General features: G+C 37.1%; 1 protein-coding gene and 1 long non-coding RNA gene across 2 annotated transcripts in view; both read left to right on the forward strand.

Moving 5' to 3' along the window:
- LOC140975912 (uncharacterized) overlaps positions 1–14,311 on the forward strand; it is a 39,418-nt gene extending 25,107 nt beyond the window's left edge. The window contains exons 2-3 of the long non-coding RNA XR_012175068.1: positions 12,572–12,631; positions 13,152–14,311. This is a non-coding gene — a long non-coding RNA (uncharacterized lncRNA). The remainder of the gene's footprint in view (positions 1–12,571; positions 12,632–13,151) is intronic.
- A 9-nt stretch (positions 14,312–14,320) lies between these two features.
- Positions 14,321–18,190, forward strand: LOC140974853 (uncharacterized). Its single transcript, XM_073438337.1, has 12 exons — positions 14,321–14,354; positions 14,417–14,812; positions 14,861–14,888; positions 15,167–15,396; positions 15,442–15,590; positions 15,651–15,682; positions 15,890–15,932; positions 16,049–16,261; positions 16,526–16,639; positions 17,075–17,206; positions 17,561–17,686; positions 17,732–18,190. Exons 1-12 carry the CDS (start codon positions 14,321–14,323, stop codon positions 18,188–18,190), a joined length of 1,956 nt encoding a protein of 651 aa, XP_073294438.1.
- The last annotated feature ends 6,354 nt before the right edge of the window (positions 18,191–24,544 follow it).

A 24,544-nucleotide genomic window follows, 5' to 3' on the forward strand; every position in this document is an offset into this window, starting at 1 on the left:
TTCAGATAAATTTTATTACTAAGGGACTAGTAATAAGATAGTGTGGGGGTGTGATGAAACTTAAAATTAATAATATATTATATGTTAAAACTTATATTTTAAAATTTAAGTTTCATTAAAATTATAAAATTATGTTATTTTAGTATTGTGTGTTTATATTTAAATGTCTTACTAAATATGTTTTATTTCAGGTTTTCTACGTGTTGGTAAAATAATGATAACTCAAGCTTGAAAATTCAAATGGAGGTGATTCAAACATGTTTGAAATCCTTGAGAAATTATCTACAACTTTACAAAAGACATGATTGCTTAAAAAGTTGGTTAAGATGATTAAATTGTGAAAATATCAAAAGGAGGACAAATTTACTTTCACCATGACTAGCATATAGTAAAAAAATCATAACTATTTCAATATTTAACCAAATGAGGTGAATCAAGTGGCCAAATTCGTCTACAGACAATTCCCCACATGTTTGCTGTTTTGAGCAGAGTCAAATTCGGTGATCAAAATCGTGGAACAAAGCATTGAAAGAAGGGACATGTGATTGAATTTGGAGGAGACAAAGACTACTATTACAACTACATGGCATTAATAAAATTTTTGACCCTTTCTCTCATTTGGCCTATAAATAGAGGCCTTGTGCTAGCTTGAGAATCATTCTATCTCATTGTAAAATATAGTGTGACTGTGTATAAAAGTTTCATTTTCTAAACTATGAGTAAGTTCATGGAAAGCTAAATCTATTATGTCAAGGTGAAGAAGATGAATTCTTGGTGAAATAAGATTGTTTATATTTTGTATATTCTTTCTTTATTTCTTTTCATTTTGCTAATTTCTTTTTATTGTAGGTATAAAAATGAATTATTTGTTGTTATCAATTTACATCAAATGCTTGATACCATTGAAGTGGTTATCTTGATTTGTTGTTTAATTTTGATACAATAAATATTTCATCAATTATTATTGTTATATTATACATACACACACACATATANGTGGCTCTGCCGGTTGTTCTAAATGAAATATAATGATTTAATTTAACATTTATTTTATGCAGTTATATATTTATATAGTTATATATATAATCATAGGTACCATATATAAAATATCGGTGAATTCGGTATTTTCTATAGTGGGAACTATATTATATTAGGTGTGTGTTTAAATATTTAATTTTCTTGGAACCATTATTTATGGTGGTTTCCTTTGTTTTACTTTTAGTTAAACAATATTGCATAAACCAAGAATAAATCCTCAAGCCTTGACAAAATTTATAATTTGTAAACTTCGTTCTTGCATTTGGTAATCTATAAATTAATAAATTTAAACTTAAAATAACCTCTCTGTGGATCGATCTCGTACTTACGAAATATATTACTTGCAGACAACCTACACTTGGGTGAATTATAATTTAAGTAGTAGCACTAAGAGGCCGTGTTTGCTCATCAAAGAGCACCTTGAGATGCAAATGAATGTCTGCAGCACTCTTTGAATCCTCAAAATGCCTCTGCAGCTCATCATTCATAGAAGTCTGCATATAACACTTGACTTTCAAGTCATGGTCACACCAATCTTTGTAAGTCTACAATTCCTCAGGAGCGCAGCTAGTCGGAGCCTCAACAGGGGACGACTCAGTAAGTGTATTTGCAATCATTTCCAAATTCAATACGATTTTCAGGTTTCTTAGTCAATTGAGATAATTTGGTCCGGTTAAAATGTTTTTATCGAGTATTGCAGTTAAAGGGTTGTGAATCGAAGACATTCTCAAATTTGTACTGAAAAGTAAGAACATATAAATGTTAATGACTATTTTAAAATATTTAGTAAGATAAATAGTATGGACTTTTCATTCAAAAAATTTTACTCCCACTGTTTTGAAATTTTTCACTACCCTCAAGTGAAAACGAGAAACTCCTTTCCTCAGTAGGTACATAAGGTTCAATTAGCAAATTATGATCCCGAATAATATCAACCAGTCATAATTCCTAAAAGGTAGTTTTCAATTGCATCTCCATGCAACCCTTTACGTAAACTTTTATCTAACGTTTGATTAGGACCCAATAATATGACGTCGTTCATCTTTATGTGTCAAGCCTTACCCATCGATGTTGAACCTTAATGGACGGTCACCATGAGTTCCCTCAATAATATAAGCCAAAATCATGGGAGTTCCACGTAGTTCACATCACCATGTCAATGGATTTCACAACTTTCCGGTGTTCAGGGTTCCCCCAATAATATGAGCCGATCACTGAGCACGGGTAACGTTCATCATGCATCCATTGTCGATGGACGACATGAAAATTATAAACACCTTTATAATTCTTCTTTTCGGGCTTGATATTAATTTTGAATCTTATTCAAAATGAGTGTTTCTAATTTTGAAATGTTTCATCATTAATTCTATTTAAAAGCTCGCCATGTTTGATCGTATGTTTGCCGGATTCATGCAACTTAGTTATTATAGTAATAATAATGCACATACTCATTATTTATAATATATCATGCATATATTATAAACAGTAAATTAACAAGGATGATCAATCGCTCCAATCACTAATAGCCTATGTGAGCCAAATACGGGCCTAGGTCCAATCCTAGGAAATGCATGGGATGCAAATGCATAATCACATAAGCTCCCAATATTTACATGTCTTCTATCTTCATAATCATCAAGGCCCACCATCTTCCAATCTTGATCTTCCACTATACTAATATTCACAAATAAATATCCATGGCAAATAGGGATACATCTCATGAGGTGGGAATGGGCTATAAACCAAGCCCATTTATAAATTGATGATTATTACAATCATTCAACACAAAATATCCTAGCATACACCTAGCAAATTGGGTTTGGACTTTTGATCATCCTTCATGCATAATATCATATACCATACACCATCAATTAATTATCACAATAATCAATTGATCCAATATTATATATCTTGATCCAATCACTAACCGTCACGATTAAAAATTAAATCAACAAAGTAAACAAACTCCTTTGTTCACTTTCTAAGTAATTTATTTATAACTAAATTTCTTGTAAATCACCATTTACTATAAATAATTAAAGTCTAACTTCAATTATTTATTTTTTGAGAAAATATATAAAAATTTTGTAGATTTAAACTTAAGGGCCCAAAAAGACATTTTTCACCAAAAAATATTTTGCCAGTTTAAATTTCAAAAAATATGTTAACCATCTAATGGCCCAACAACTCAAGGCTCATGACACTTTGATATTCCAAAACACTTTTGGAAATCTTAGTCGTCATCGTCGTTGCCGGAGCTCCGTCGCCGGATTCCGGTCAACAAAATTTTTTTTTATTATTTATTTAAAAGTTGGGGGCATTTCGGCTGCCCTTGCTGCCCGAAACGGGCAGCCCCTCGCGCAGCCCTAGCTGCCCGAAACGGGCAGCAACATGGTGCCGAAACAGCCCCTCAACCGTCCCTCAAATTGTTGTGTCAAATTTTCTCATTCCTTTAGAAATAGTCCCCAATATGATATCAAGTATTTGCTACACAAAAAGTGACATAAGCTCCTGATACCACTTGAAAGGGGATCGGTTACGATGCTCGGATGCGCAACGAAATTTCAAAAATAGTTTTACAATAAGAAAACAAAGCACCTCACAATATTGTTTAGCAAATAAAAAAAGAAGCAAATGTCATACATAGTGTGTTTAGAAATTGTAGCTGTCAATCACAAGGATTGACATTTTTGGCTCCAACTAAGTTGTAAACAAATTAGCTCTTGAGGGTAGACAATATACATGCTTCCAAGAGCACTCCTTGCTCAAATGAATCATTTCTTTCAAATTAAGTCCACCACCAACAAGGAAGATCCACTCTACACTTGCACTAGAAAGGTAGAGTATTTTTCATTGAGAAGTGTATGCTTTTTCAATAAAATGAAGAAGCAAAATGTGAGGATTTTTAGTGAAAAACTTTGTCCATGGGGTGCTAGGAGGAGAGAGAGAAGACTTTTCTTGGTTCTTGAAAAAGTTAAAAGTTCATGTGCATGCCATGCCTTATTTATTGAAAAAGTTGTCTCCTAACTCTTCACCTCCCTTTGCATGCATTTTATTTGGGCTTGTAACGATTACAAAGCCAATGAACATTTATTTAAAAATCTCAAACACATTTGAGATCAATTAAACTTTGCTTGAATTTTCTCAAACCCACTAGTCGAATAATTATTTACAATTGGGCTCTACAAGACCTAATGTTATTTAAATTCAACACTTGAATTAATTTAATTATTTGGACTCTACTAGGTCCACTGATGTTTAATTAATTCAACACTTGAATTGATTTAATTTAGTCAAAATTAATGTTTATGAAAATCACAATTTTCAAATACATTATTTATTTGAGTCATCTTTTAATTCAGGAACACTTCCACAAATTAAAAGTTACATTCCTCATAATCTTCTTATAGAAATCATACTTCTATTTTCTTTGCGCTCATAAACTCTTTTATAAGCCGTTCAACACGTTGAACTATTTTTCTTCTCAACGAGATCTAGAAAGTTTGCACTTGTATGACCTTCAATGGTTCAATTATACAACTAGCAGTGGGTTCACATCTCAATGTGATTCGGGACTAAGCATGTCCTTCTCCATTCTTAATTATCAACCCCTTGATAATAAGAACGTCATAATTCAAGTATGATAGTACCCAACCAATTATTTTAAACGCCTAACAGCATCGCTAACATGATTCCCTAGGTATCAAATGATAGTACATGTAAGAACCATTCCATTATGGTTAGCGTACAATACGGTCCCTTCATCTCATATATACCGACCGATTCGACAACATTGGTATATCGAGAGTTGTCAAAGAATTGATATTATGGGTCATGTTGTAGTTGCATCGATGGTGTAATCTAAGAAACCCATTTCTTAATTACTTCCAACACTCTGATCAGATATTTCAAACTACATACACATGATATCACATAGGATATCCATACCCGAAGGTAAGCGGTGAATCCCCGACTACAATGCATCGACTCCAATATGTTTCGACAAAACACCCAACCTTGCCACTTGATAATCCCATAAGAATCGGTAAACAAGTAAAAGTGTAATGCTAGCATATAAAGTCTCAATGTTGTCCCGGGTCATAAGGACTAATGGTGTACAACCATAAACTAGGACGTTTCCACTCGATAAGTGAGAACAACTTGGAAAGTCCTTTATGGAGGGTTGTTCCGTGCACTTTTCAACAAGCACCTACCTACATGCTCGGACATCACAATGTCCCCTACCAATGAAACATGGTACTCACACCGCAGATATTAGTCTCAAACTCGATCGGTCTTTATCCTTCTTAACGGCGGCTGAATCGACTAGGAACTGTTTAGAATTTACAGTTTTCCAAATATGAGTTTCATGATACTCATCATATGAGCATCACATATTCTTTCTACTATTTGTATTTTCAATGACTTTATCTATGCAACTAGCATTGGTATACAGATAAAGATGTGCCAAAACAATAATTTCAAAAATATTTAAAATAAAGATTGTTTATACATGGAGTTTCAATATGAACCCTCAGCCAACAATTGGCTCGACGGGCACCTACTCTAACACGTTTTTGAAAATATTGTCCGAGCCCCAAAAAGTAATACGACTCGCTAAAATTTGAGTACCAATTAAAAATACGGCCCGACGACTAAAAATACCCAACCAATACCTTTTTTCAAAATACACACTTAAATACTTCATATATTAAATAATTAAAATTAATTATTCAATACAAATATTTTTCCTAAATGTCACAGTCTCTATTCCTCGTTCGAGCGCAAAATACAACTTAAAGCACTAATGCATGAAACTTTAAATAAACCGTGAACTAACGCACATATTCAAGCAATAAACATGTATTTAATGTATTAAAATAATTAAAAACGTATTTTAGTAAAACACTAGATTGCATGCAGTCAGGTTATGTAGCTCGAATTTCCTAGACCTACAATTCCTCTACCCTTATAAAGAATTTCGTCCTCAAAATTAAAATGTACCGAATAACTCCGGGTAACGACTCCTCATCTCGGTCTCAGTCTCCCAAGTAGCCTCCTCCTCGGAATGATTCAGCCACTTGACCTTGACAATGTGGATCACTTTGTTCCAGAGCTTCATCTCCTACCTATCCAATATCCGAGTGGGTCACTCCTCGAAAGTCAGGTTCACCGCTAGCTGCAGTGGCTCATAATTCAGTACATGCGAAGGGTTCGACATGTACTTTCGTAGCGTTGAGACATTGAACACATTATGAACTCATGCAAGATTCGGCGGTAATGCAACTCTGTAAGCTAGTGTCCCCACTCTCTCTACGATCTCGAATGGTCCTATGAATATAGGACTGAGCTTGACTTTCTTTCCCAATCTCGCACACCCTTCATCGGTGCGACTTTCACAAATACATGATCCCCTACTGCAAACACAAGATCCCTATGTCGCTGATCTACATAAGTCTTCTGTCGAATTTGAGCGGTCTTCATTCCTCTCAGATCTTGATCACTAACTCTACAATATGTCTCACAATATCTTGCCCCAACTCTGCTCTTTCTCCTACATCATCCCAATACACTTTTGACTTACACTTCCTCCCGTATAATGCCTCATATGGAGCCAAACCGATGGATGCTTGGCAACTATTACTGTACGTGAACTCCACGAGACGTAACTTTGGATCCCAGCTGCCTTGGAAGTCGATCATGCAAGCTCTGAGTAAGTCCTCCAATATCTGAATCACCCTCTCTGACTGTCCGTCCAATGCCTGATGTTGAGTCTTCCACAATGCAGACGTGAACATCAAATCCCTGTCTGACACGATGCACACCAGATTCCCATGCAGTCTGACTATCTCTCTGATATACGGCTCTGCATACTGAGTCATGGTGAAAGTTTTCCTAATCAGTAGATAGTGTGCTGACTTAGTGTGCTGATCAATTATCACCCAAATGGCATTATATCATCCGGTTGTCCTCGGTAGCCCAGTCACAAAGTCCATGGTAATGTTCTCTTATTTTCACTCGGGAATAGGGAGTGGTCTCAGCTTCCCTGTAGGTATTTGATGCTCTGCCTTGACCTGCTGACACGTCGAACACTTGGAGACGAAATGCAGAATATCTCGCTTAATGCCCGGCCACCAATAAAGAGTCTGTAGATCTTTACACATCTTCGTACTCCTTGGATGGATGGAGTACGGGGTGTTGTGGGCCTCACTCATGATATCTGCTCTCAGGGAATCACTGCTAGGAACCCACACTCGATCATGATATATGACTATGACGTCCTCAACTGTATACAACCTCAGTCCCTTAGACTCATCCCTTTGTCTCCACTTCTGTAACTGCTCGTCAGAAGTCTGGCCCGCTCGAATCCTGTCTCTCAGTGTTGACTGTACTGTCAGGGTAGAAAGACTAGGGGCATCGCTCCTGATAAAAATTGCAAGCTCAAACCTCTGAATCTCTACCTGCAAAAGTCTCTGTACTTGCAACTATGCAATCACTGCATTCTTCCTACTCAAGGCTTCAGCAACCACATTTGCCTTACCTGGATGGTAGCTAATGTCACATTCATAATCCTTCACTAGTTCCAGCCATCTCCTCTGCCTCATGTTCAGTTCTTTCAGCGGGAAGAAGTACTTCAGACTTTTGTGATCAATGAAAATCCTGCACTTCTCCCCATACAGATAATTCCTCCTTATCTTCAGGGCAAAAACCACTGCTGCTAGATCGAGGTCTTGAGTCGAATAATTCATCTCATGGACCTTCAACTTTCTGGACGCGTAAGCAATAACTCCATCATGCTGCAACAAAACTGCGCCCAAACCGAGCTACAAATCATCTGTATAAAGCACAAACTCTCTTTCCCCTGATGGCATAGCTAGAACTGGCACTGAAGTCAATGTCTGTTTTAGACTGTCAAAACTCTCCTGGCACTCTGATCCCTAGATGAATTTGGCATTCTTCTTTGTCAAGATGGTCATAGGCACCGCAATAAAAGAGAAGCAATGAATAAACTTCCTGTAATACCCAACCAAACCCAAGAAACTGCGGATCTCTGTCACACTCTTCGGCACTGGCCAGTCTCTGACTGCCTCAACTTTGCTGGGATCAAACTCTACTCCGTCACGGGATATGATGTGGCCCAAGAATGCCACTCTGTCTATCCAGAACTCGCATTTATTGAACTTGGCATACAACCGTCTGTCCTGTAGGGTCTACAGTATGGTCCTCAGATGTTGACTGTGCTCCATGAAGTGTTAGAGTATATGCCCTGCAAGCCAACGGTTGGCTAGAGAATTTATTGACTCAAGTGTAATAAATAATCTTTATTTTAATATAATTTAACTTTTCATGGTTTGATTTTAGTTTATTTATAAGGTCCAAAATGAAGATGACTTAATTCAACGGCATGAAAATCTAGGGAAAATGGAAAATAGCTAATTAAATGATTTTAATAGCATAAGTTAATTATGTTAGATATGTTTTTATGGTTAGGAAGTAGTTTTTACTTGGATGCATGAAACGGTATTTTTAAAGAATATTCGAGATGCGATCGAGTAATGGAGTCCGATGGGTGAAAAAGAGAAAATATTTTTATTAAATAATTGATCTTAATTATTTAATATAAGATTGATGCTTTTTGATATTTTTAAGATTAAGGAGTTTTAAGGTGATTTTATACGCTGAGACGTAATTTTTAACGGTATTCGATTTTCGATTAAAATATGAATTTTTCGAGAACTCGACTAATATTTTCACAAATTTTTCTAAACGAAATATTTTAAATATGCACTAATAGGCTTATGGCCCTATTGTACCATGTTAATGGGCCCAAGTTCCCATCACTTGGTTTGATTATTATTTAAAGCCCAAAACCCCACCTCTAAACCCTCATATGCACGCCCAACACACACACAACACACATAGGACTCCTAGCAGTCAACAAACACACGCACACACGAGATTTAGAGTAGGAGATCCTCGGTTTTTGCAAGGAAAATCATCCTAGGCTCTACGATGATGTTCTTCGAATCGATGCAACGTTTTCGTGCGTAATATACGCAAAGGCACGCCATAAATCTTTTGTTTCTCATCTATCACACCCTATTAAATGTTTGATTATCGTTTGCATGAAAAACATGATTTCTTTATGAATATTTTCCTTTTTATGCTTGTGGTGTTATTAAAGTATGATTTCATGTTCCAAAAACTTATGTCATGATTCCGTGAAGGGTATTCCATGTCAGGATAACTCTGAGGGACGTTTTTCCATCACGTTAATGGTCCATAGCTGTTAAGAGAGGGCTGCACACGGGAGGATTGAGGCATGAACTAAAATTATTGCATGTTGGCACTAGAGTTACGATTAATGGGAAAACCATCATATGGCTCGGCCAGGGCTTGACCAGGACTGGTTGGGTGTAAGGAAGAGTCCTAGCATGCAACGGCTAGGGAAGAGACCAAGCGAGCAAGGACTCTTCCCAAGCCAACGGAGAATAACAATGGTGTGCATGGGGATAGTGGCGTGGCCAGGGGTCCAGGCGAGGTTTGACAGGGTCTAGTAAGGGTCTCGAGGGTGAGGGCTCGATGGTGGCTCGAGGGTAGGATTCGTAGCCGAGTTTAGAAAAGTCCTAGGATATGCTGCTAGGATCGCGCGGCTTCTGTTCATCGCGTGTGAGGCTGCAGCGGGTTAGGTCGAGTCCTGGGGGATCAGGAGGGTTCCTAGATGGGTTAAGTAAGGGCTGGCTCGGGGGTGGCTCGGTCTCGGCTCGAAGAATTTGCAACATCGCTCAAGGGTAGCTAGTTAGGGTTCGAATAATTGGTTTAAAAAGCTAAGGCTTGAACCATGGGTCCACGGGGGTGGCTCATGGCTCACAAGGGTATTTTAGGCAATAAAAAGTCTATGCTTAAAATTCGGTAATTAAATATTAAATTTTGAATTAATTCAAAATTAAAAGGCTCAATTATTTAATAATTATAAATTAAATCAAAAACCTAGAATTTAAGCTAAATAAAAATATTAGAAATTTAATTTAAACTTAAATAATTATTCGGGATGGTATAGAGTCAATGAAAGCAAGAAAAAGTAAAAATCGAGAAATTTTATGTCTATAGGTAAAACAGTCATTTTACATTGAAAAATGGTAAGACATATGTTAAAAGAATGTTATGACGAAATATTAATGCTAAAAGATATGTTGAACGCTTGGTTTCAAAGAAAATTGATTGTATGCTTTAATTTTATAAAGTGATGAAAAAATGAAATGTTGAAGGAAGTGAAGTAATTGTGACTAATATGATGATACGATGATTATGATGATACGATGATATGTAAGGCCAAGGCTCAGTTGACGGGTGAGAGTGTCGTTGATGTCCCCGTCGCCCAGTATTGTGATAATACGTAGATGGATCCATCGACCTTCAGTTAATACGAAAGTTACAATTAACGATCTGAATTCAACGAAAAGGAAAACTTATATGTATATGATAAAAGAAATTATGATATGTTTATGATGAAAGGAATTATGATATGGTTATGATGAAAGAAAAAATTTTTAAGTTTATGCATGATCATGAAATGTTATTTTAAATAAAAGTATTTTCACTGTTGCATGTTATTGTATATGTACTACTTGCTATTATGTAATGGTTTGCTGAGTCAATAGACTCACTAGGTGTGATCGATGCAGGTGAACATGATGTTGATGTTGTTGAGGGACTTGATGATTGATCTTACTAGACTGAAGGTGCACATAACCCGAGAACCAGCGCTAGTTTTTTCACATTTACGTTTAAGTTTACGTTAAAGATTTTTATAACTTTTATGTTGCTTTTGAAAGGCTTTGAGAGGTTGTTAGAGTTAAGTTGATTTTGAAATATTGTTAAGTCTAGGTTTGGTAAACGTTTGACGATTTTATCTTTTGAACTATTTCCTTTTAATTTTCAAATATAGTTGGTTGTGTTATTTTTAAAATGGTGGAAAGTTATTTTTAAAGTATATATATGTATCGGCCGAGACTAATGAGAGAAAAAAAATTTTAGTACTTTTTAAGAAAACGAGTAGTGGACGTTTCATTATCTGTATACCCATGCAGTCAGCATAGATAAAGTTCTTGATTATGCTTTAATACAAATGAATTATAATTTGATCTTGAAACTCATTTGTAAACACTGTATATTCTAAATTCGTTCCTAATCGATTCAGCCGCCTAAAAATAAGGATAAAGGCCGCTTGAGCTTGAGACTAACATCTGTGATGTTGTGTACCGTGTTTAATGGTAAGGGCATAGAGATGTCCAATCATGCAGATGAGTAATCATACGATGATTGTACTGAACAACTCTCCCTCTAACCTTCCAAGTTGTTATCATTCATCGAGAGGAAAAGTTCGTGGTTGTGATTTTACGTGATTAGTCCTTATGACCCGGGACAACACTGAGGCTCTACATACTAATTGTAATGCCTGAAGTAAATATTACAACTATAAAATAGTACTGATGGCATTTTTGTAAATAAGTTGAAAAATATTCAATTTATTTTGATGGTATTTTCGTAAATAATTTGAAAAATAATGAATTAATTTTAAGGACAAAATGTTAATTAGTGACATATCTTGCTCATATGAAGTCCAAATGATCTGAGATTTGGATATAACATAGAAAACTCAAAGATATAGAAGTTTTATGTTTTGAGTTTTGAAAAATGTGATCGTTTGACTGACCCAAAGGGATATACCGGTGTTAAGATGTTAAATATTATATATTATATTATATTATATTATATTATTAATATAATATAATATAATATAATATAATATTAAAAAAAAAGTAGATAAATGTGAAAATTTTGAACGGTGAATCTCATTTTCACATAGAGTTTTAGCAGTGAGGTGAGAAGAAAAAAAAAAGAATAGAGTTTCAATTTTCTTTTCGATCGTGTGCCTTATCGGTTTATCCAATCGACGAACCGACTTCAGTTTTGAGATCGTTGACACGAGATCTTCGATTCGAGGTATAAATTTTATAGTTTTGGTGATGTTTGAAATTCGTCGATTTTTGGAATAAATCCGATAAATTGTTAAATCATACTGAACTTGAAGATTGTTGAGTAGTATATGATTTTAACGAAGTAGAGAAGATTATAGTGATGTTATTTTGAATTATTGTCAATTTATTATAATTAGGGATTTTTAAACGTTGGATTGAGATTAGAGAGTTGTTTGTCAGTTATTATTAATTCTGATTATATATTCGGAGTCAACGAAGTATAGGCTACACGTTGATATAAAGTTTTCGTAATTTGACGGATGTTGTAAAATAGCCTATTATTTGAAGTTAATCATTTATGGTGCATTTGATGGTAGTATTGTGAATTAAATACACCAGAATATTAAATTGTTAAACGATAAGAATTTATAATCGAGTTTTATATTTTGTTGAATTAATTGTTGTTGGGCTATTTGATGTTATATATTGAGGCTGTTATGATTGTGTTGATAATGCGACAATGATCTGATAATTGTTGTTGAATTATTTAGATACATCACAAGCCTCAGGATCAAAGAAGTAGCCAGATTTTATATATACTCGATTATCATGTACGTGTTGGTGTACGAGCATATGTTGTTATTGTTTAGTATTGGTGAATACTATTGCGTTGAACGATGATAAATCACTGGTATTGGGTGATTTGATATTATATATGTTGTTGTTTATTATCGTTGATATTGTTGGCTGTCGTTTGTTGGGAGACATCACGTTGATGTTGTTCGTTCGACGATATTGCTGTCGCCGGTGTTGGGGTGCGACGTATCGTCGATGTTATTCGTTCCACGATATTGCTGTCGCCGGAGTAGGGGTGCGACGTATCGTTGATGTTATGCGTTCGACGATATTGCTGTCGCCGGTGTTGGGGTGCAACGTATCGTCGATGTTGTTGCAGTAGTATGGGAGTGATGACGTTGATATCGTTGGTGGTTTGATTGTCCAGAGACAGCAAAGGGAGTATTTCTGTTATCATTCCAGTTATATTTTATCTTGTTGATAATATAACAGTTATGTATTATGATGATGATTGTTGTGTATGCTCACCCTTTGGGGACTGTTTTTGTTGGACAGGTTACAGGACTATGCTGTGAGACAGGATAGTGGTGAAGGACTAGGTGTGTCTAGTCAAACAGTCCTGTAGTTGATAGTAGATAGAAACATTATAGTTTATTGTATTATTTGAGTTGTATGTGTGTATTTATTATACTGTTTCTGTTGCACTGACGTAGATAGTGTGGTGATTGCACTATTTTGTCTTATATGCATTATATTATTACGTCGTTGAAAAGAAAATTTTTATGCATATGACCTCACATGTTGTATGATTACGTGGCGAGGTTTGGGGCGCCACAATTAGTGGTATCAGAGCATATGTTAGATGTCTGGGATGGTTAGAAGTTGGGTTTGTGATGAGGGAGTTGGATGACGATATTATCTGCGTGTGTCTGTGAATTTGACTTGTTATTGATGATTTCTCGATATGATTGATTGTTCTTTAGTTGCGTTTGCTTTTGTGCGAAAGGGGTGATGATGATTACTGGATTGTAATTGTTAAATGTTATGATTAACAATTTGATTTCCAGTGATGGCAGCTAGAGAACAGGTACATCCACGCGAGGAAACAGACGAGGTTGACAGTGGGTTTGGACAGATGAATCCATTGCCACCTCCTCCTATGGGACAGGCACCTGCAGATCAGCCTTTATTGCCTGGTGAGTTGACTTTGGCACAGTTCAGCAGTTATCTTCCGCCGAGATTTGATAGCTCTGAGACTGGCGAGCGAGCAGAGGAGTGGATTGAGAGGATAGAACAGATATTTGTGACTGCACCGTGTGCTAGATCTGCTTGGTTACGATTGGCTACATTTCAGCTTTCGCGGAATGTATTATTGTGGTGGCAGACGACTGAGGCCGGATTGAGAGCCCAGGGCCGTACTGTTGATTGGGATGTGTTTCGGTCTCGTTTTCTTGATAAATATTTTTCTATAGCAGCCAGGCAAAAGAAAGAGAAAGAATTTGAAGATTTGAGACAGGGTAGTATGTCTGTTGCTGAGTATGAGACTCGATATTCTGCATTACTGAAATATGTGCCACATGTTGCTACGAATGTTCATGCAAAGATGAGGCACTTCTTGAAAGGGTTGAAGTTAGAGTTATTTGATCGTGTGCAATCAAATAACCCAGTATCATTTGAGGATGCAGTGACGAGAGCTGAGATGGCTAAGTTGGTGATGCAGGAGTATGGGGCTCAGAGATGATTATCAGAGCCGACTAAGTAGTCATTGCGACCACAGGGACATTCTTTTAAATATCAGAAGGGTTCATCTTCTTCTTCAGCATCATCTGGGAAGCGCCGATTTGATTCACGACGTGTTGAGAGTCGTGGGGGCAGTTCTCAGTCTGTTCAGGGGCAGAGAGGGGAGTCCGGAGCAGTGAGATGTTTTCGTTGTGGGGGACCTCATCTGCTCAGACAGTGTACACATACCGAGATCACCTGTTTTGAGTGTGGCGGAGTTGGCCAAATAGCGAGACAGTGTCCTAGTCCTGACGGACAGCGAGAGCCCAGGAGTGACAGAGGTAGATCCTCAGAGAGAGGAGGACGACAGCCTCAGCAGTTTACACCACGACCTTCTGGAGGACAGCCACGTATGCAGGGAGCTGGTCCGCCTCAGGCACAGGTGTATGCTTTGACACGAGAGCAGGCAGAGGAGGCACGAGAGGAGATGATAGCGGGTAAGTGTCATTTATGTTCTTATCCTGCTTATATTCTTGTTGATACAGGTGCCTCGCATACATTTATATCGAAGAGGTTTGTGGTTGAGCATCATATGCGCTCGTCTCCATTGTCTATGCTTCTTTCTGTTTCGACACCCTCTGGAGTTGATATATCAGTTGTATCTATGATATCAGATGGTATTATTTCTTATGAGGGCTTTGAGCTGAGATCTGATATGATTATTCTAGAGATGACTGATTTTGATTGTATTGTGGGAATTAATGTATTGAGGAGATATTGTGCAACTGTTGATTGTTATCAGCGGTAGTATATTTTTACACCGATGAGAAAGAGCGTTGGACATTTTATAGGAAGGGTTCTCGTCCTCGTGTTCCGTTGGTATCTGCTATCCAGATGTCTCGGTTATTGGAGCATGGCCATGAGGGTTATCTTATTTATGCTGTAGATGTGACAGAGAAGAAGAAGGAGGTGGGAATAGAGGAAATACCTGTAGTTGCTGAGTTTGCTGATGTATTTCCTGATGAGATCCCAGGCTTCCCACCAGTTCGTGAGGTGGAGTTTGGGATTGAGTTGATGCCAGGTACTTCCCCTATTTCTCGTGCTCCTTACAGAATGGCACCAACAGAGTTAAGAGAGTTGAAAGCCCAGTTACAGGACTTGCTGGACAAGGGAGACATTCGCCCTAGTGTATCGCCTTGGGGTGCACCGGTCTTATTTGGAAGAAAGAAAGATGGAACGATGCGGCTTTGTATTGACTATCGACAGCTGAATAAGGTAACGATTAAGAATAAATATCCCCTCCATCATATTGATGATTTGTTTGATCAATTGCAGGGAACCTCAATATATTCGAAGATTGATTTGAGGTCAGGATATCATCAGATACGAGTTAGAGAGGAGGATATTCAGAAGACAGCATTCAGGACCAGATATGGGCCTTATGAGTTTTTGGTTATGCCGTTTGGGTTGACGAATGCTCCAGCTGTGTTCATGAGTTTGATGAATAGGATATTTCAACCTTATCTCGATCGATTTTTTATTGTGTTTATTGATGATATATTGATCTATTCCAGGAGTGAGGCTGAGCATGCAGGGCATTTACGTTCAGTATTACAGGTACTGCGAGATAGACAGTTGTATGCCAAACTCAGTAAGTGTGAGTTTTGGTTGGATCGAGTGGTCTTTTGGGTCATGTTATATCAAGAGATGGGATTTCTGTTGATCCAACGAAGGTCGAAGCCGTGTTACAGTGGTCTGCAACTACATCTGTACCAGAGATCCGTAGTTTCTTGGGTTTAGCAGGTTATTATCATCGATTTATCGAGGGATTTTCAAAGATTGCTAGACCTTTGACACAGTTGATTCAGAAAGGTGTACGATTTCAGTGGTCTGAAGCATGTGAGAGAAGTTTTCAGGAGTTGAAGCACCGACTGACGACTGCACAGGTGTTGTCAATACCTACAGAAAACGAGAGGTTTGTTGTTTATACTGATGCATCATTACATGGTTTGGGATGTGTTTTGATGCAGGATCGACATGTTGTAGCATATGCCTCGAGACAGCTGAAACCACATGAAACAAGGTACCTTGTGCATGATTTGGAGTTGGCAGCCATTATCTTTGCCTTGAAGATATGGCGACACTATTTATATGGTACCTCGTTTAAGCTTTATACTGATCATAAGAGCTTGAGATTTCTGTTTACACAGACAGAGTTGAATATGAGACAGAGACGATGGCTAGATTTGCTGAAGGATTATGATTGTAAGATTGAATATCATCCTGGTCGAGCCAATCTTACCTCTGATGCATTGAGTCGTAAAGTGAGTTGTACTGCAGATGATGTGAGTCGTTTATCAACTATGATGATGTCTTGTTGTTCCTTGGGATATAATTTTGATATCCGGATGACTCCTATCCATGTATCTACCTTATTGGCTGAACCTGATATATATGGCTGTATTCGTGATGCACAGATGACAGATGAGAGAGTTCAGTGATGGAAGGAGTTAGTTTCTCGGGAACAAGAGACTCATTTTAGAGTGGCTGATGATGGCAGTTTGAGGATGAATGATAGATGGGTAGTTCCTGATACACCTGAGTTGCGCCAGAGCCTATTGCGGCGTGCACATTGTAGTCGTTATTCTATCTACCCCGGTGGCAAGAAGATGTATAAGGATCTACGCTCTCAATTTTGGTGGAAGGGAATGAAACGTGATGTGATTGATTTTGTGCGTCGATGTCTTAATTGTCAACAGATCAAAGCTGAGAGGAGAAGGCCAGGAGGGGAACTGAGGAGTTTAGAAGTACCGACTTGGAAATGGGAGCACATATCGATGGATTTTGTGACTCATTTGCCACGAGGCACTGGAACTATTGATGCTATTTGGGTGATTGTTGTTCGATTGACGAAAGTTGCACATTTTATACCCTATAGCATGAATAGTACATATTTGACAATGTCACAGTTGTATATACGAGAGATCGTACGGTTGCATGGGATTCCAGTGTCTATTATATCTGATAGAGATCCTCGATTTACTTCTCATGTTTGGGAAGGATTGCAGACTGCGAAGGGGACAGAGTTGAGATTGAGTACAGCTTATCATCCCCAGACAGATGGTCAGACTGAGCGTACTATTCAGACGCTGGAGGATATGTTGCATGCTTATGTTATGGATTTTAAATATGTTTGGCATTCATCTATTCCATTGGTGGAGTTTGCGTATAACAATATTTATCAGAGTAGTATTCAGATGGCTCCATTTGAAGCATTGTATGGGAGACGTTGTAGATCTCCTTTATACTGGGATGATGTTTATCGAGCTGTAGTCACAGGTCCTGAGATGATTCTTGAGATGGAAAAGAAAGTAAAGTTGATACAACAGTGATTGAAAGCAGCTCATGATAGACAGGCCGCCTATGCAAATAAAAGACGAAGACCCTTGGAGTTTCAGCAGGGCGATCGAGTATTTTTGAAAGTTTCTCCTTTTCGTGGCACAGTGCGATTTGGTATGAAAGGAAAGTTGGCACTGAGATATGTTGACCCATATGAGATATTGCAACGGATAGGCACTTTAGCTTATCGATTGGCTCTACCTCCATCCTTATCTTGTATTTATGATGTATTTCATGTGTCGATGTTGCGAAAGTATGAGCCGGATCCTTCACATGTGTTGGATATTTCTGATGTTCAGTTAGATCCTGACGTGTCTTATGTTGAGAGACCAGTTTGTATTTTGGATCGATCTGAACGGAAGCTTCGTAGTAAACTAATACCGATGGTGAAGGTTCAGTGGGAGCATCGAGGTGTCGAAGAGGCCACTTGGGAGACAGAGCGGCATATGAGGGAGCTCTACCCCTACTTATTCTGATGGTATGAGGTATCTTTATTTATGCATGTTATTACTATTGTTGAATAATTTCGGGGTCGAAATTCATTTAAGGGGGGTAGAAATGTAATGCTTGGAGTAAATATTACAATTATAAANAATATTAAAAAAAAGTAGATAAATGTGAAAATTTTGAACGGTGAATCTCATTTTCACAGAGAGTTTTAGCAGTGAGGTGAGAAGAAAAAAAAAAGAATTGAGTTTCAATTTTCTTTTCGATCGTGTGACTTATCGGTTTATCCAATCGACGAACCGACTTCAGTTTTGAGATCGTTGACACGAGGTCTTCGATTCGAGGTATAAATTTTATAGTTTTGGTGATGTTTGAAATTCGTCGATTTTTGGAATAAATCCGATAAATTGTTAAATCATACTGAACTTGAAGATTGTTGAGTAGTGTATGATTTTAACGAAGTAGAGAAGATTATAGTGATGTTATTTTGAATTATTGTCAATTTATTATAATTAGGGATTTTTAATCGTTGGATTGAGATTAGAGAGTTGTTTGTCAGTTGTTATTAATTCTGATTATATATTCGGAGTCAACGAAGTATAGGCTACACGTTGATATAAAGTTTTCGTAATTTGACGGATGTTGTAAAATAGCCTATTATTTGAAGTTAATAAGTTATGGTGTATTTGATGGTAGTATTGTGAATTAAATACACCAGAATATCAAATTGTTGAACGATAAGAATTTATAATCGAGTTTTATATTTTGTTGAATTAATTGTTGTTGGGCTATTTGATGTTATATATTGAGGCTGTTATGATTGTGTTGATAATGCGACAATGATCTGATAATTGTTGTTGAATTATTTAGATACATCACAAGCCTCAGGATTAAAGAAGTAGCCAGATTTTATATATACTCGATTATCATGTACGTGTTGGCGTACGAGCATATGTTGTTATTGTTTAGTATTGGTGAATACTATTGCGTTAAACGATGATAAATCACTGGTATTGGGTGATTTGATATTATATATGTTGTTGTTTATTATCGTTGATATTGTTGGCTGTCGTTTGTTGGGAGACGTCACGTTGATGTTGTTCGTTCGACGATATTGCTGTCGCCGGTGTTGGGGTGAGACGTATCGTCGATGTTATTCGTTCAACGATATTGCTGTCGTCGGAGTAGGAGTGCGACGTATCGTTGATGTTATGCGTTCGACGATATTGCTGTCGACGGTGTTGGGGTGCGACGTATCGTCGATGTTGTTGTTGCAGTAGTATGGGAGTGATGACGTTGATATCGTTGGTGGTTTGATTGTCCAGAGACAGCAAAGGGAGTATTTCTGTTATCATTCCAGTTATATTTTATATTGTTGATAATATAACTGTTATGTATTACGATGATGATTGTTGTGTATGCTCACCCTTTGGGGGCTCTTTCTGTTGGACAGGTTTCAGGACTATGCAGTGAGACAGGATAGTGGTGAAGGACTAGGTGTGTCTAGTCAAACAGTCCTGTAGTTGATAGTAGATAGAAACAGAATAGTTTATTGTCTTATTTGAGTTGTATGTGTGTATTTATTATACTGTTTCTGTTGCACTGACGTAAATAGTGTGGTGATTCCACTATTTTGTCGTATATGCATTATATTATTACGTCGTTGAAAAGAAAATTTTTATGCATATGACGTCACATGTTGTATGATTACGTGGCAAGGTTTGGGGCGTCACACTAATATTGTGCTTTGACTCGTTTACCGACTCTGCGAGGGTCACAAGGTAGCGAGGTTGGGTGCAATTGTGAAATGTGTAGGAGCTAGTACATTGTAGTCGGGGATTCACCGCTCACCTACGGGTGTGGATATCCTATGTGATCTAACGAAATAATAGTGTATGAAATCTCTGACCAAAGTGTGAGATGTACATTAGGGAAGGAGTTATCTAGTTGTGCAAGCGATGACATTATGAATATTTCATGATTGTATCATATAACTATCGAATTAAAATGCAACCCTCGATGAATCAATGGTTGCAGATTCGATCATGATATATGAGATGAAGGGAACTGTACATTAATCATAACCAATTGGTTCTTGGAGGCACTAACTGTGATACCTAGGGAATCATGGGGCGATGCTACTAGACGCTCTTACCATGATTCGATGGATTTAATCAAAAAATGGTTTCTGACATTCTCATGCTCAAATGTTGGTGCACGGAATGTGGGAAAGTTAGGGTAAGCCCGAATAAAGGAAAAATATCCTGAATCACAAAGAGTTGTGAACTACGGCTAGCTGTATTCCTGAATCTTTGAGGGTCACAAAAGCACTGGTTTACTTGTTCCCGTTGAGATAATGAATTCAATGAGTTGAATTTATAAGACATAAGTTAGATATGATCAATCGATAAACTTATGAATAAAGTTTACAAAAGCTTATAGAAATTTTGAGAGCTTGACTGCTAAAGACAATCAAATGAAATGCACATGCTTTATTTAGATATTGGTGATCTCGAAACTAAAGTGTACTTCATAATAATAAACAAGTTGGAATTGTCACATCGATGATATTTGATCGTCGATCAGGATTATGAAGAGATTAATTTAATGAGAGCATGGATCATGGGCTTGTAAGAATATAAGCCTATCATGCAAATTTATTAATGTTCAAATGGACTTTAATAATTAAATTATATTTTAATTGAGTTAAAATATAGCCCATTAAGTTTTTTTATGGTATTGATTTATGTAATATGGAAATATTCATGATACCATAACTTTACTAACTTGCACACCTAGCAAAATAAAATAATTCATGATATTCTTGAAAAGATATATGTATTAAAATGTCGAGATTGGCTATGTTTTGGGCATGATTTTAGAATCTTTAATTAACTTAATTAATTAGATTAATTAAGTAAATGATGGATTAAAAAATAATAAGAATTCTTTATTCTAATTTCATAGCATTTCATACGAGTGTCCAAAGAAAATTTTGAACGTCAAAATAAAAATTTTAAACTTATGCTGCAATTTGGACACGAGAAAACTGATATCCCAACATGAAGATCGCTGGCGCGTTCGTCAGTCCGAAGGGCATCACCAAAAACTCATAGTGCCCATAACGCATCCTGAAATCCGTCTTATGCACGTCAGACTCTCTCACCTTCAGCTGGTGGTATCCTGATCGGAGATCAATCTTCGAAAATATTGATGCTCCATGAAGCTGATCAAATAGATCTTCAATTCTAGTCATATGATACTTATTCTTAAATGTGACCCGTTCAGCTCCCTGTAGTCAATGCAAATCCGCATGATGCCGTCCTTCTTCTTAACAAATAGTACCGGTGCGTCCCATGGAGAAAAGCTTAGGCGAATGAAACCCTTATCTAGCAAGTCCTGTATCTGATCCTTCAGCTTTTTCATCTTTGCAGGTGCTAGACGATAGGGTGCCTTAGGCATTGTACCTAGCATCAGCTCGATAGAAAAGTCCACCTCTCTGTTTGGTGGAATACTTGAAACGTCATCCGAGAAAACACTGGGAAAATCTCTGACCACCTCGACGTCTTCTAGCCTCTGGCTGACTAGCTCAGTCATTGTCACAATGCTCACCAAAAATTCTTGGCATCCTCTCCTCATGAGCTTCCTCACACAGATGCAAGAAATGATATGCGGCATCTGCTGTTGTTTGACTGCTTAAAAAATAAACGGCCAAAATAAATTCTTAATTTATTTCAAAAAGATTTTACTATGAAAAATTTAAGGGATATTAATTGAATAATCACTTTAATTGTTCTTGTATAACACATTGAGCCTTGACTTCTTTGACTGCTATTGATATTGATCTGTTGGGATGTTTTAAGTCATCGATAGAGCGAGTGAAATAGGATTAGCACACTCTTGATGTCAACATGATGACAACCGGGTAGCTCCCATACTCTCGATGTTACGTGCATGGATTAGCGGTGACTTGATGATGCGTTCCTAGCACGGGTGGAAACTGTTACTGTTGTTTATTCGATTCGTTTGGACTCTGTTTGATATACATTATTCCGTTGTTACCTTTCACGAATTGCATTTCATTGTATTTTAATTGATTATAATGTGACAGTTACAGTTGTCGTAATTTTACTTGTTCGTCTTGTTGGAGCTCGATTCATGTTTTATTTTTATATTTTTGTTGTATATAGATCAAGTGTGTGTGTGTATATATATATNTATATATATATTATTCATTTTCAGATGCAAAATTTTATTGGGATGAATTTATATATGTTTTATTATTATAAATGTAATGCCCGAGATGTAATCACTGTAATCAGACATTACTTACTTGACAGAATTGAGATTGTAGGAGCTCGAGTGGGGTAGCCGGGCATCGATACATCATAAGACTAATCGTCTCGACAGAACCTTTGGCACCCGAGCGGTAGAAAAAGACCGCCCGAGCGCCAGTGCTGAACACGGTTAGTACTTGAACAGAATGTCTGGCGCCCGAGCGGCAGAAAATTACCGCCCGAGCGCCAGTGTGTCACAAGTTGAACACTCGGGCAGAACGTTCCGCGCCCGAGCGGTAAATTGTGACCGCCCGAGCGCCGCTTGCAATGCAAGAAAAATAAGCCTCGTAGCTTAACCATGCAAGTAGATATATATAATGTCTTCATTTCCCTTAAGAATTGGCAAGAAAGAACCGAGAGATCCTCCTAGACATCCTCCAACTTCCTTGCATCATAGATTTGTGATTTGTGCAAGATCTGGCCGTTGGAATTTCAATCCGAGTTTGGTACTGTGTTTCTATCGTCAAAGGCTACACAAGGACGTAAGTTTTATTATGTTACAGCGTGGGTTGAAATTTATGTATTGGAGGAATTATGATTTGATACATATTTTGTGTTATTGCGAGATTAGACATCGTAGAATCGAAAACTGATCGAAGAATAAATACCGTATGCAATTGTTATGATTTTCCAAACATATTGGTTGAGATATGCAGATTTTGAGCATAGGAGTGTACATATGTTTGGCATTGTGTTGGTGTTAGTATTGATTATGAGTGGTTGATCTGAGTTGACGGGGATATCAATATTGTACCGTTATGCCGTCGATATTGAATTAGATTGAGTATTGATCAGAACAGATCTGAGTTGAATTGAATATTGATATTATGCCTATTCGATATGTCATTTTAGATTGATATTGACAGCTTTGAATTTGAGACTTCGACAGAGCCAGAAATCGACGAAAAGAAGGTATAAATCAATGTTAACCAGGAGATCGACTTGGGTCAGACTAGACTTGAGTTTCCCTAAATCACATACTTGTATGTTATTGGTTTCATACCTTTATATTGTTTGAATGAGTATGCTTAGTCTATTGATTTATAGAAAAGTAGAGAATAACAGATAGCTATTGAGTGAGAGTCACTGACAGAGGTGCCAGATTATGACAGAGTAGTCACTGGCCCATTGCACATTGTCAGAATAGGCATTGGCGGATATGCTAAGTCTATGGCGGATATGCTAAGACACTGGTTATTTGATTTATATCGATGTTGCTTAGGAGTGGATCGATTCCTATTGCTGAGATTCGATATATGTGTTAATGTCCAGGAACCGGGATCCCGAGAGTAGAGATGAGTCGAGTCTGAAATGACGAGTCAAAGAGTTTTATCTGTATTCACTAATGTGACATAAATTATGATTTATGTTCTTTGATACATGGTTTATGCTTTTACATATGATTTTATGTATTGTATCGATTCATTATTTATACTGGGATTTTATTCTCACCGGAGTTATCCGGTTGTTGTCGTGTTTGTATGTGTGCATGACAACAGGTGGGACACGATCAGGGTCAAGAAGAGGATGAGAGAAAGGACAAGTTAGCGTGGTGATCCGGATCAGAAGTAGTTAGGTTTCAGCACTTGATATATAGTAGTTGAACTCTAGTGTCGTTTGTTGTATGCTGTACAACACTTGTACTTTTACACTGATGTGTATACTAGACTGATTCCATTACGTACTGATTCCAATACGTTCCGCATTTTTTTTAAAAAAAATTTAGACCCTGTTTATCTGAATTGATTGAATGATTCCCAAAGACTGATTAAGAAATGAATTAACGTCCGGGTCCCCACAATAAATCTATTTATTAACTATAAAATTAACGATAAAAGTAGTAAAAAAATAATCGAGATAGGAAAAATAAAGAAAAATGTAAGAAATATAAATTTTTTATTTATAAAATTTCATGAATAAATTCTTCGTTTAGATCGACATAATATTAGTAATAGGAATCGGCCATCCAATTATCGGAATGGAGGGTTCAGATGCAACTTTGAGATTTTCATCAAGGAAGACATACACACGGTTGCAGCAAAAATC

The sequence above is a fragment of the Primulina huaijiensis genome, chromosome 4, assembly GCF_012295235.1.
Source record: "Primulina huaijiensis isolate GDHJ02 chromosome 4, ASM1229523v2, whole genome shotgun sequence".
NCBI classification, from domain to species: Eukaryota; Viridiplantae; Streptophyta; class Magnoliopsida; order Lamiales; family Gesneriaceae; genus Primulina; species Primulina huaijiensis.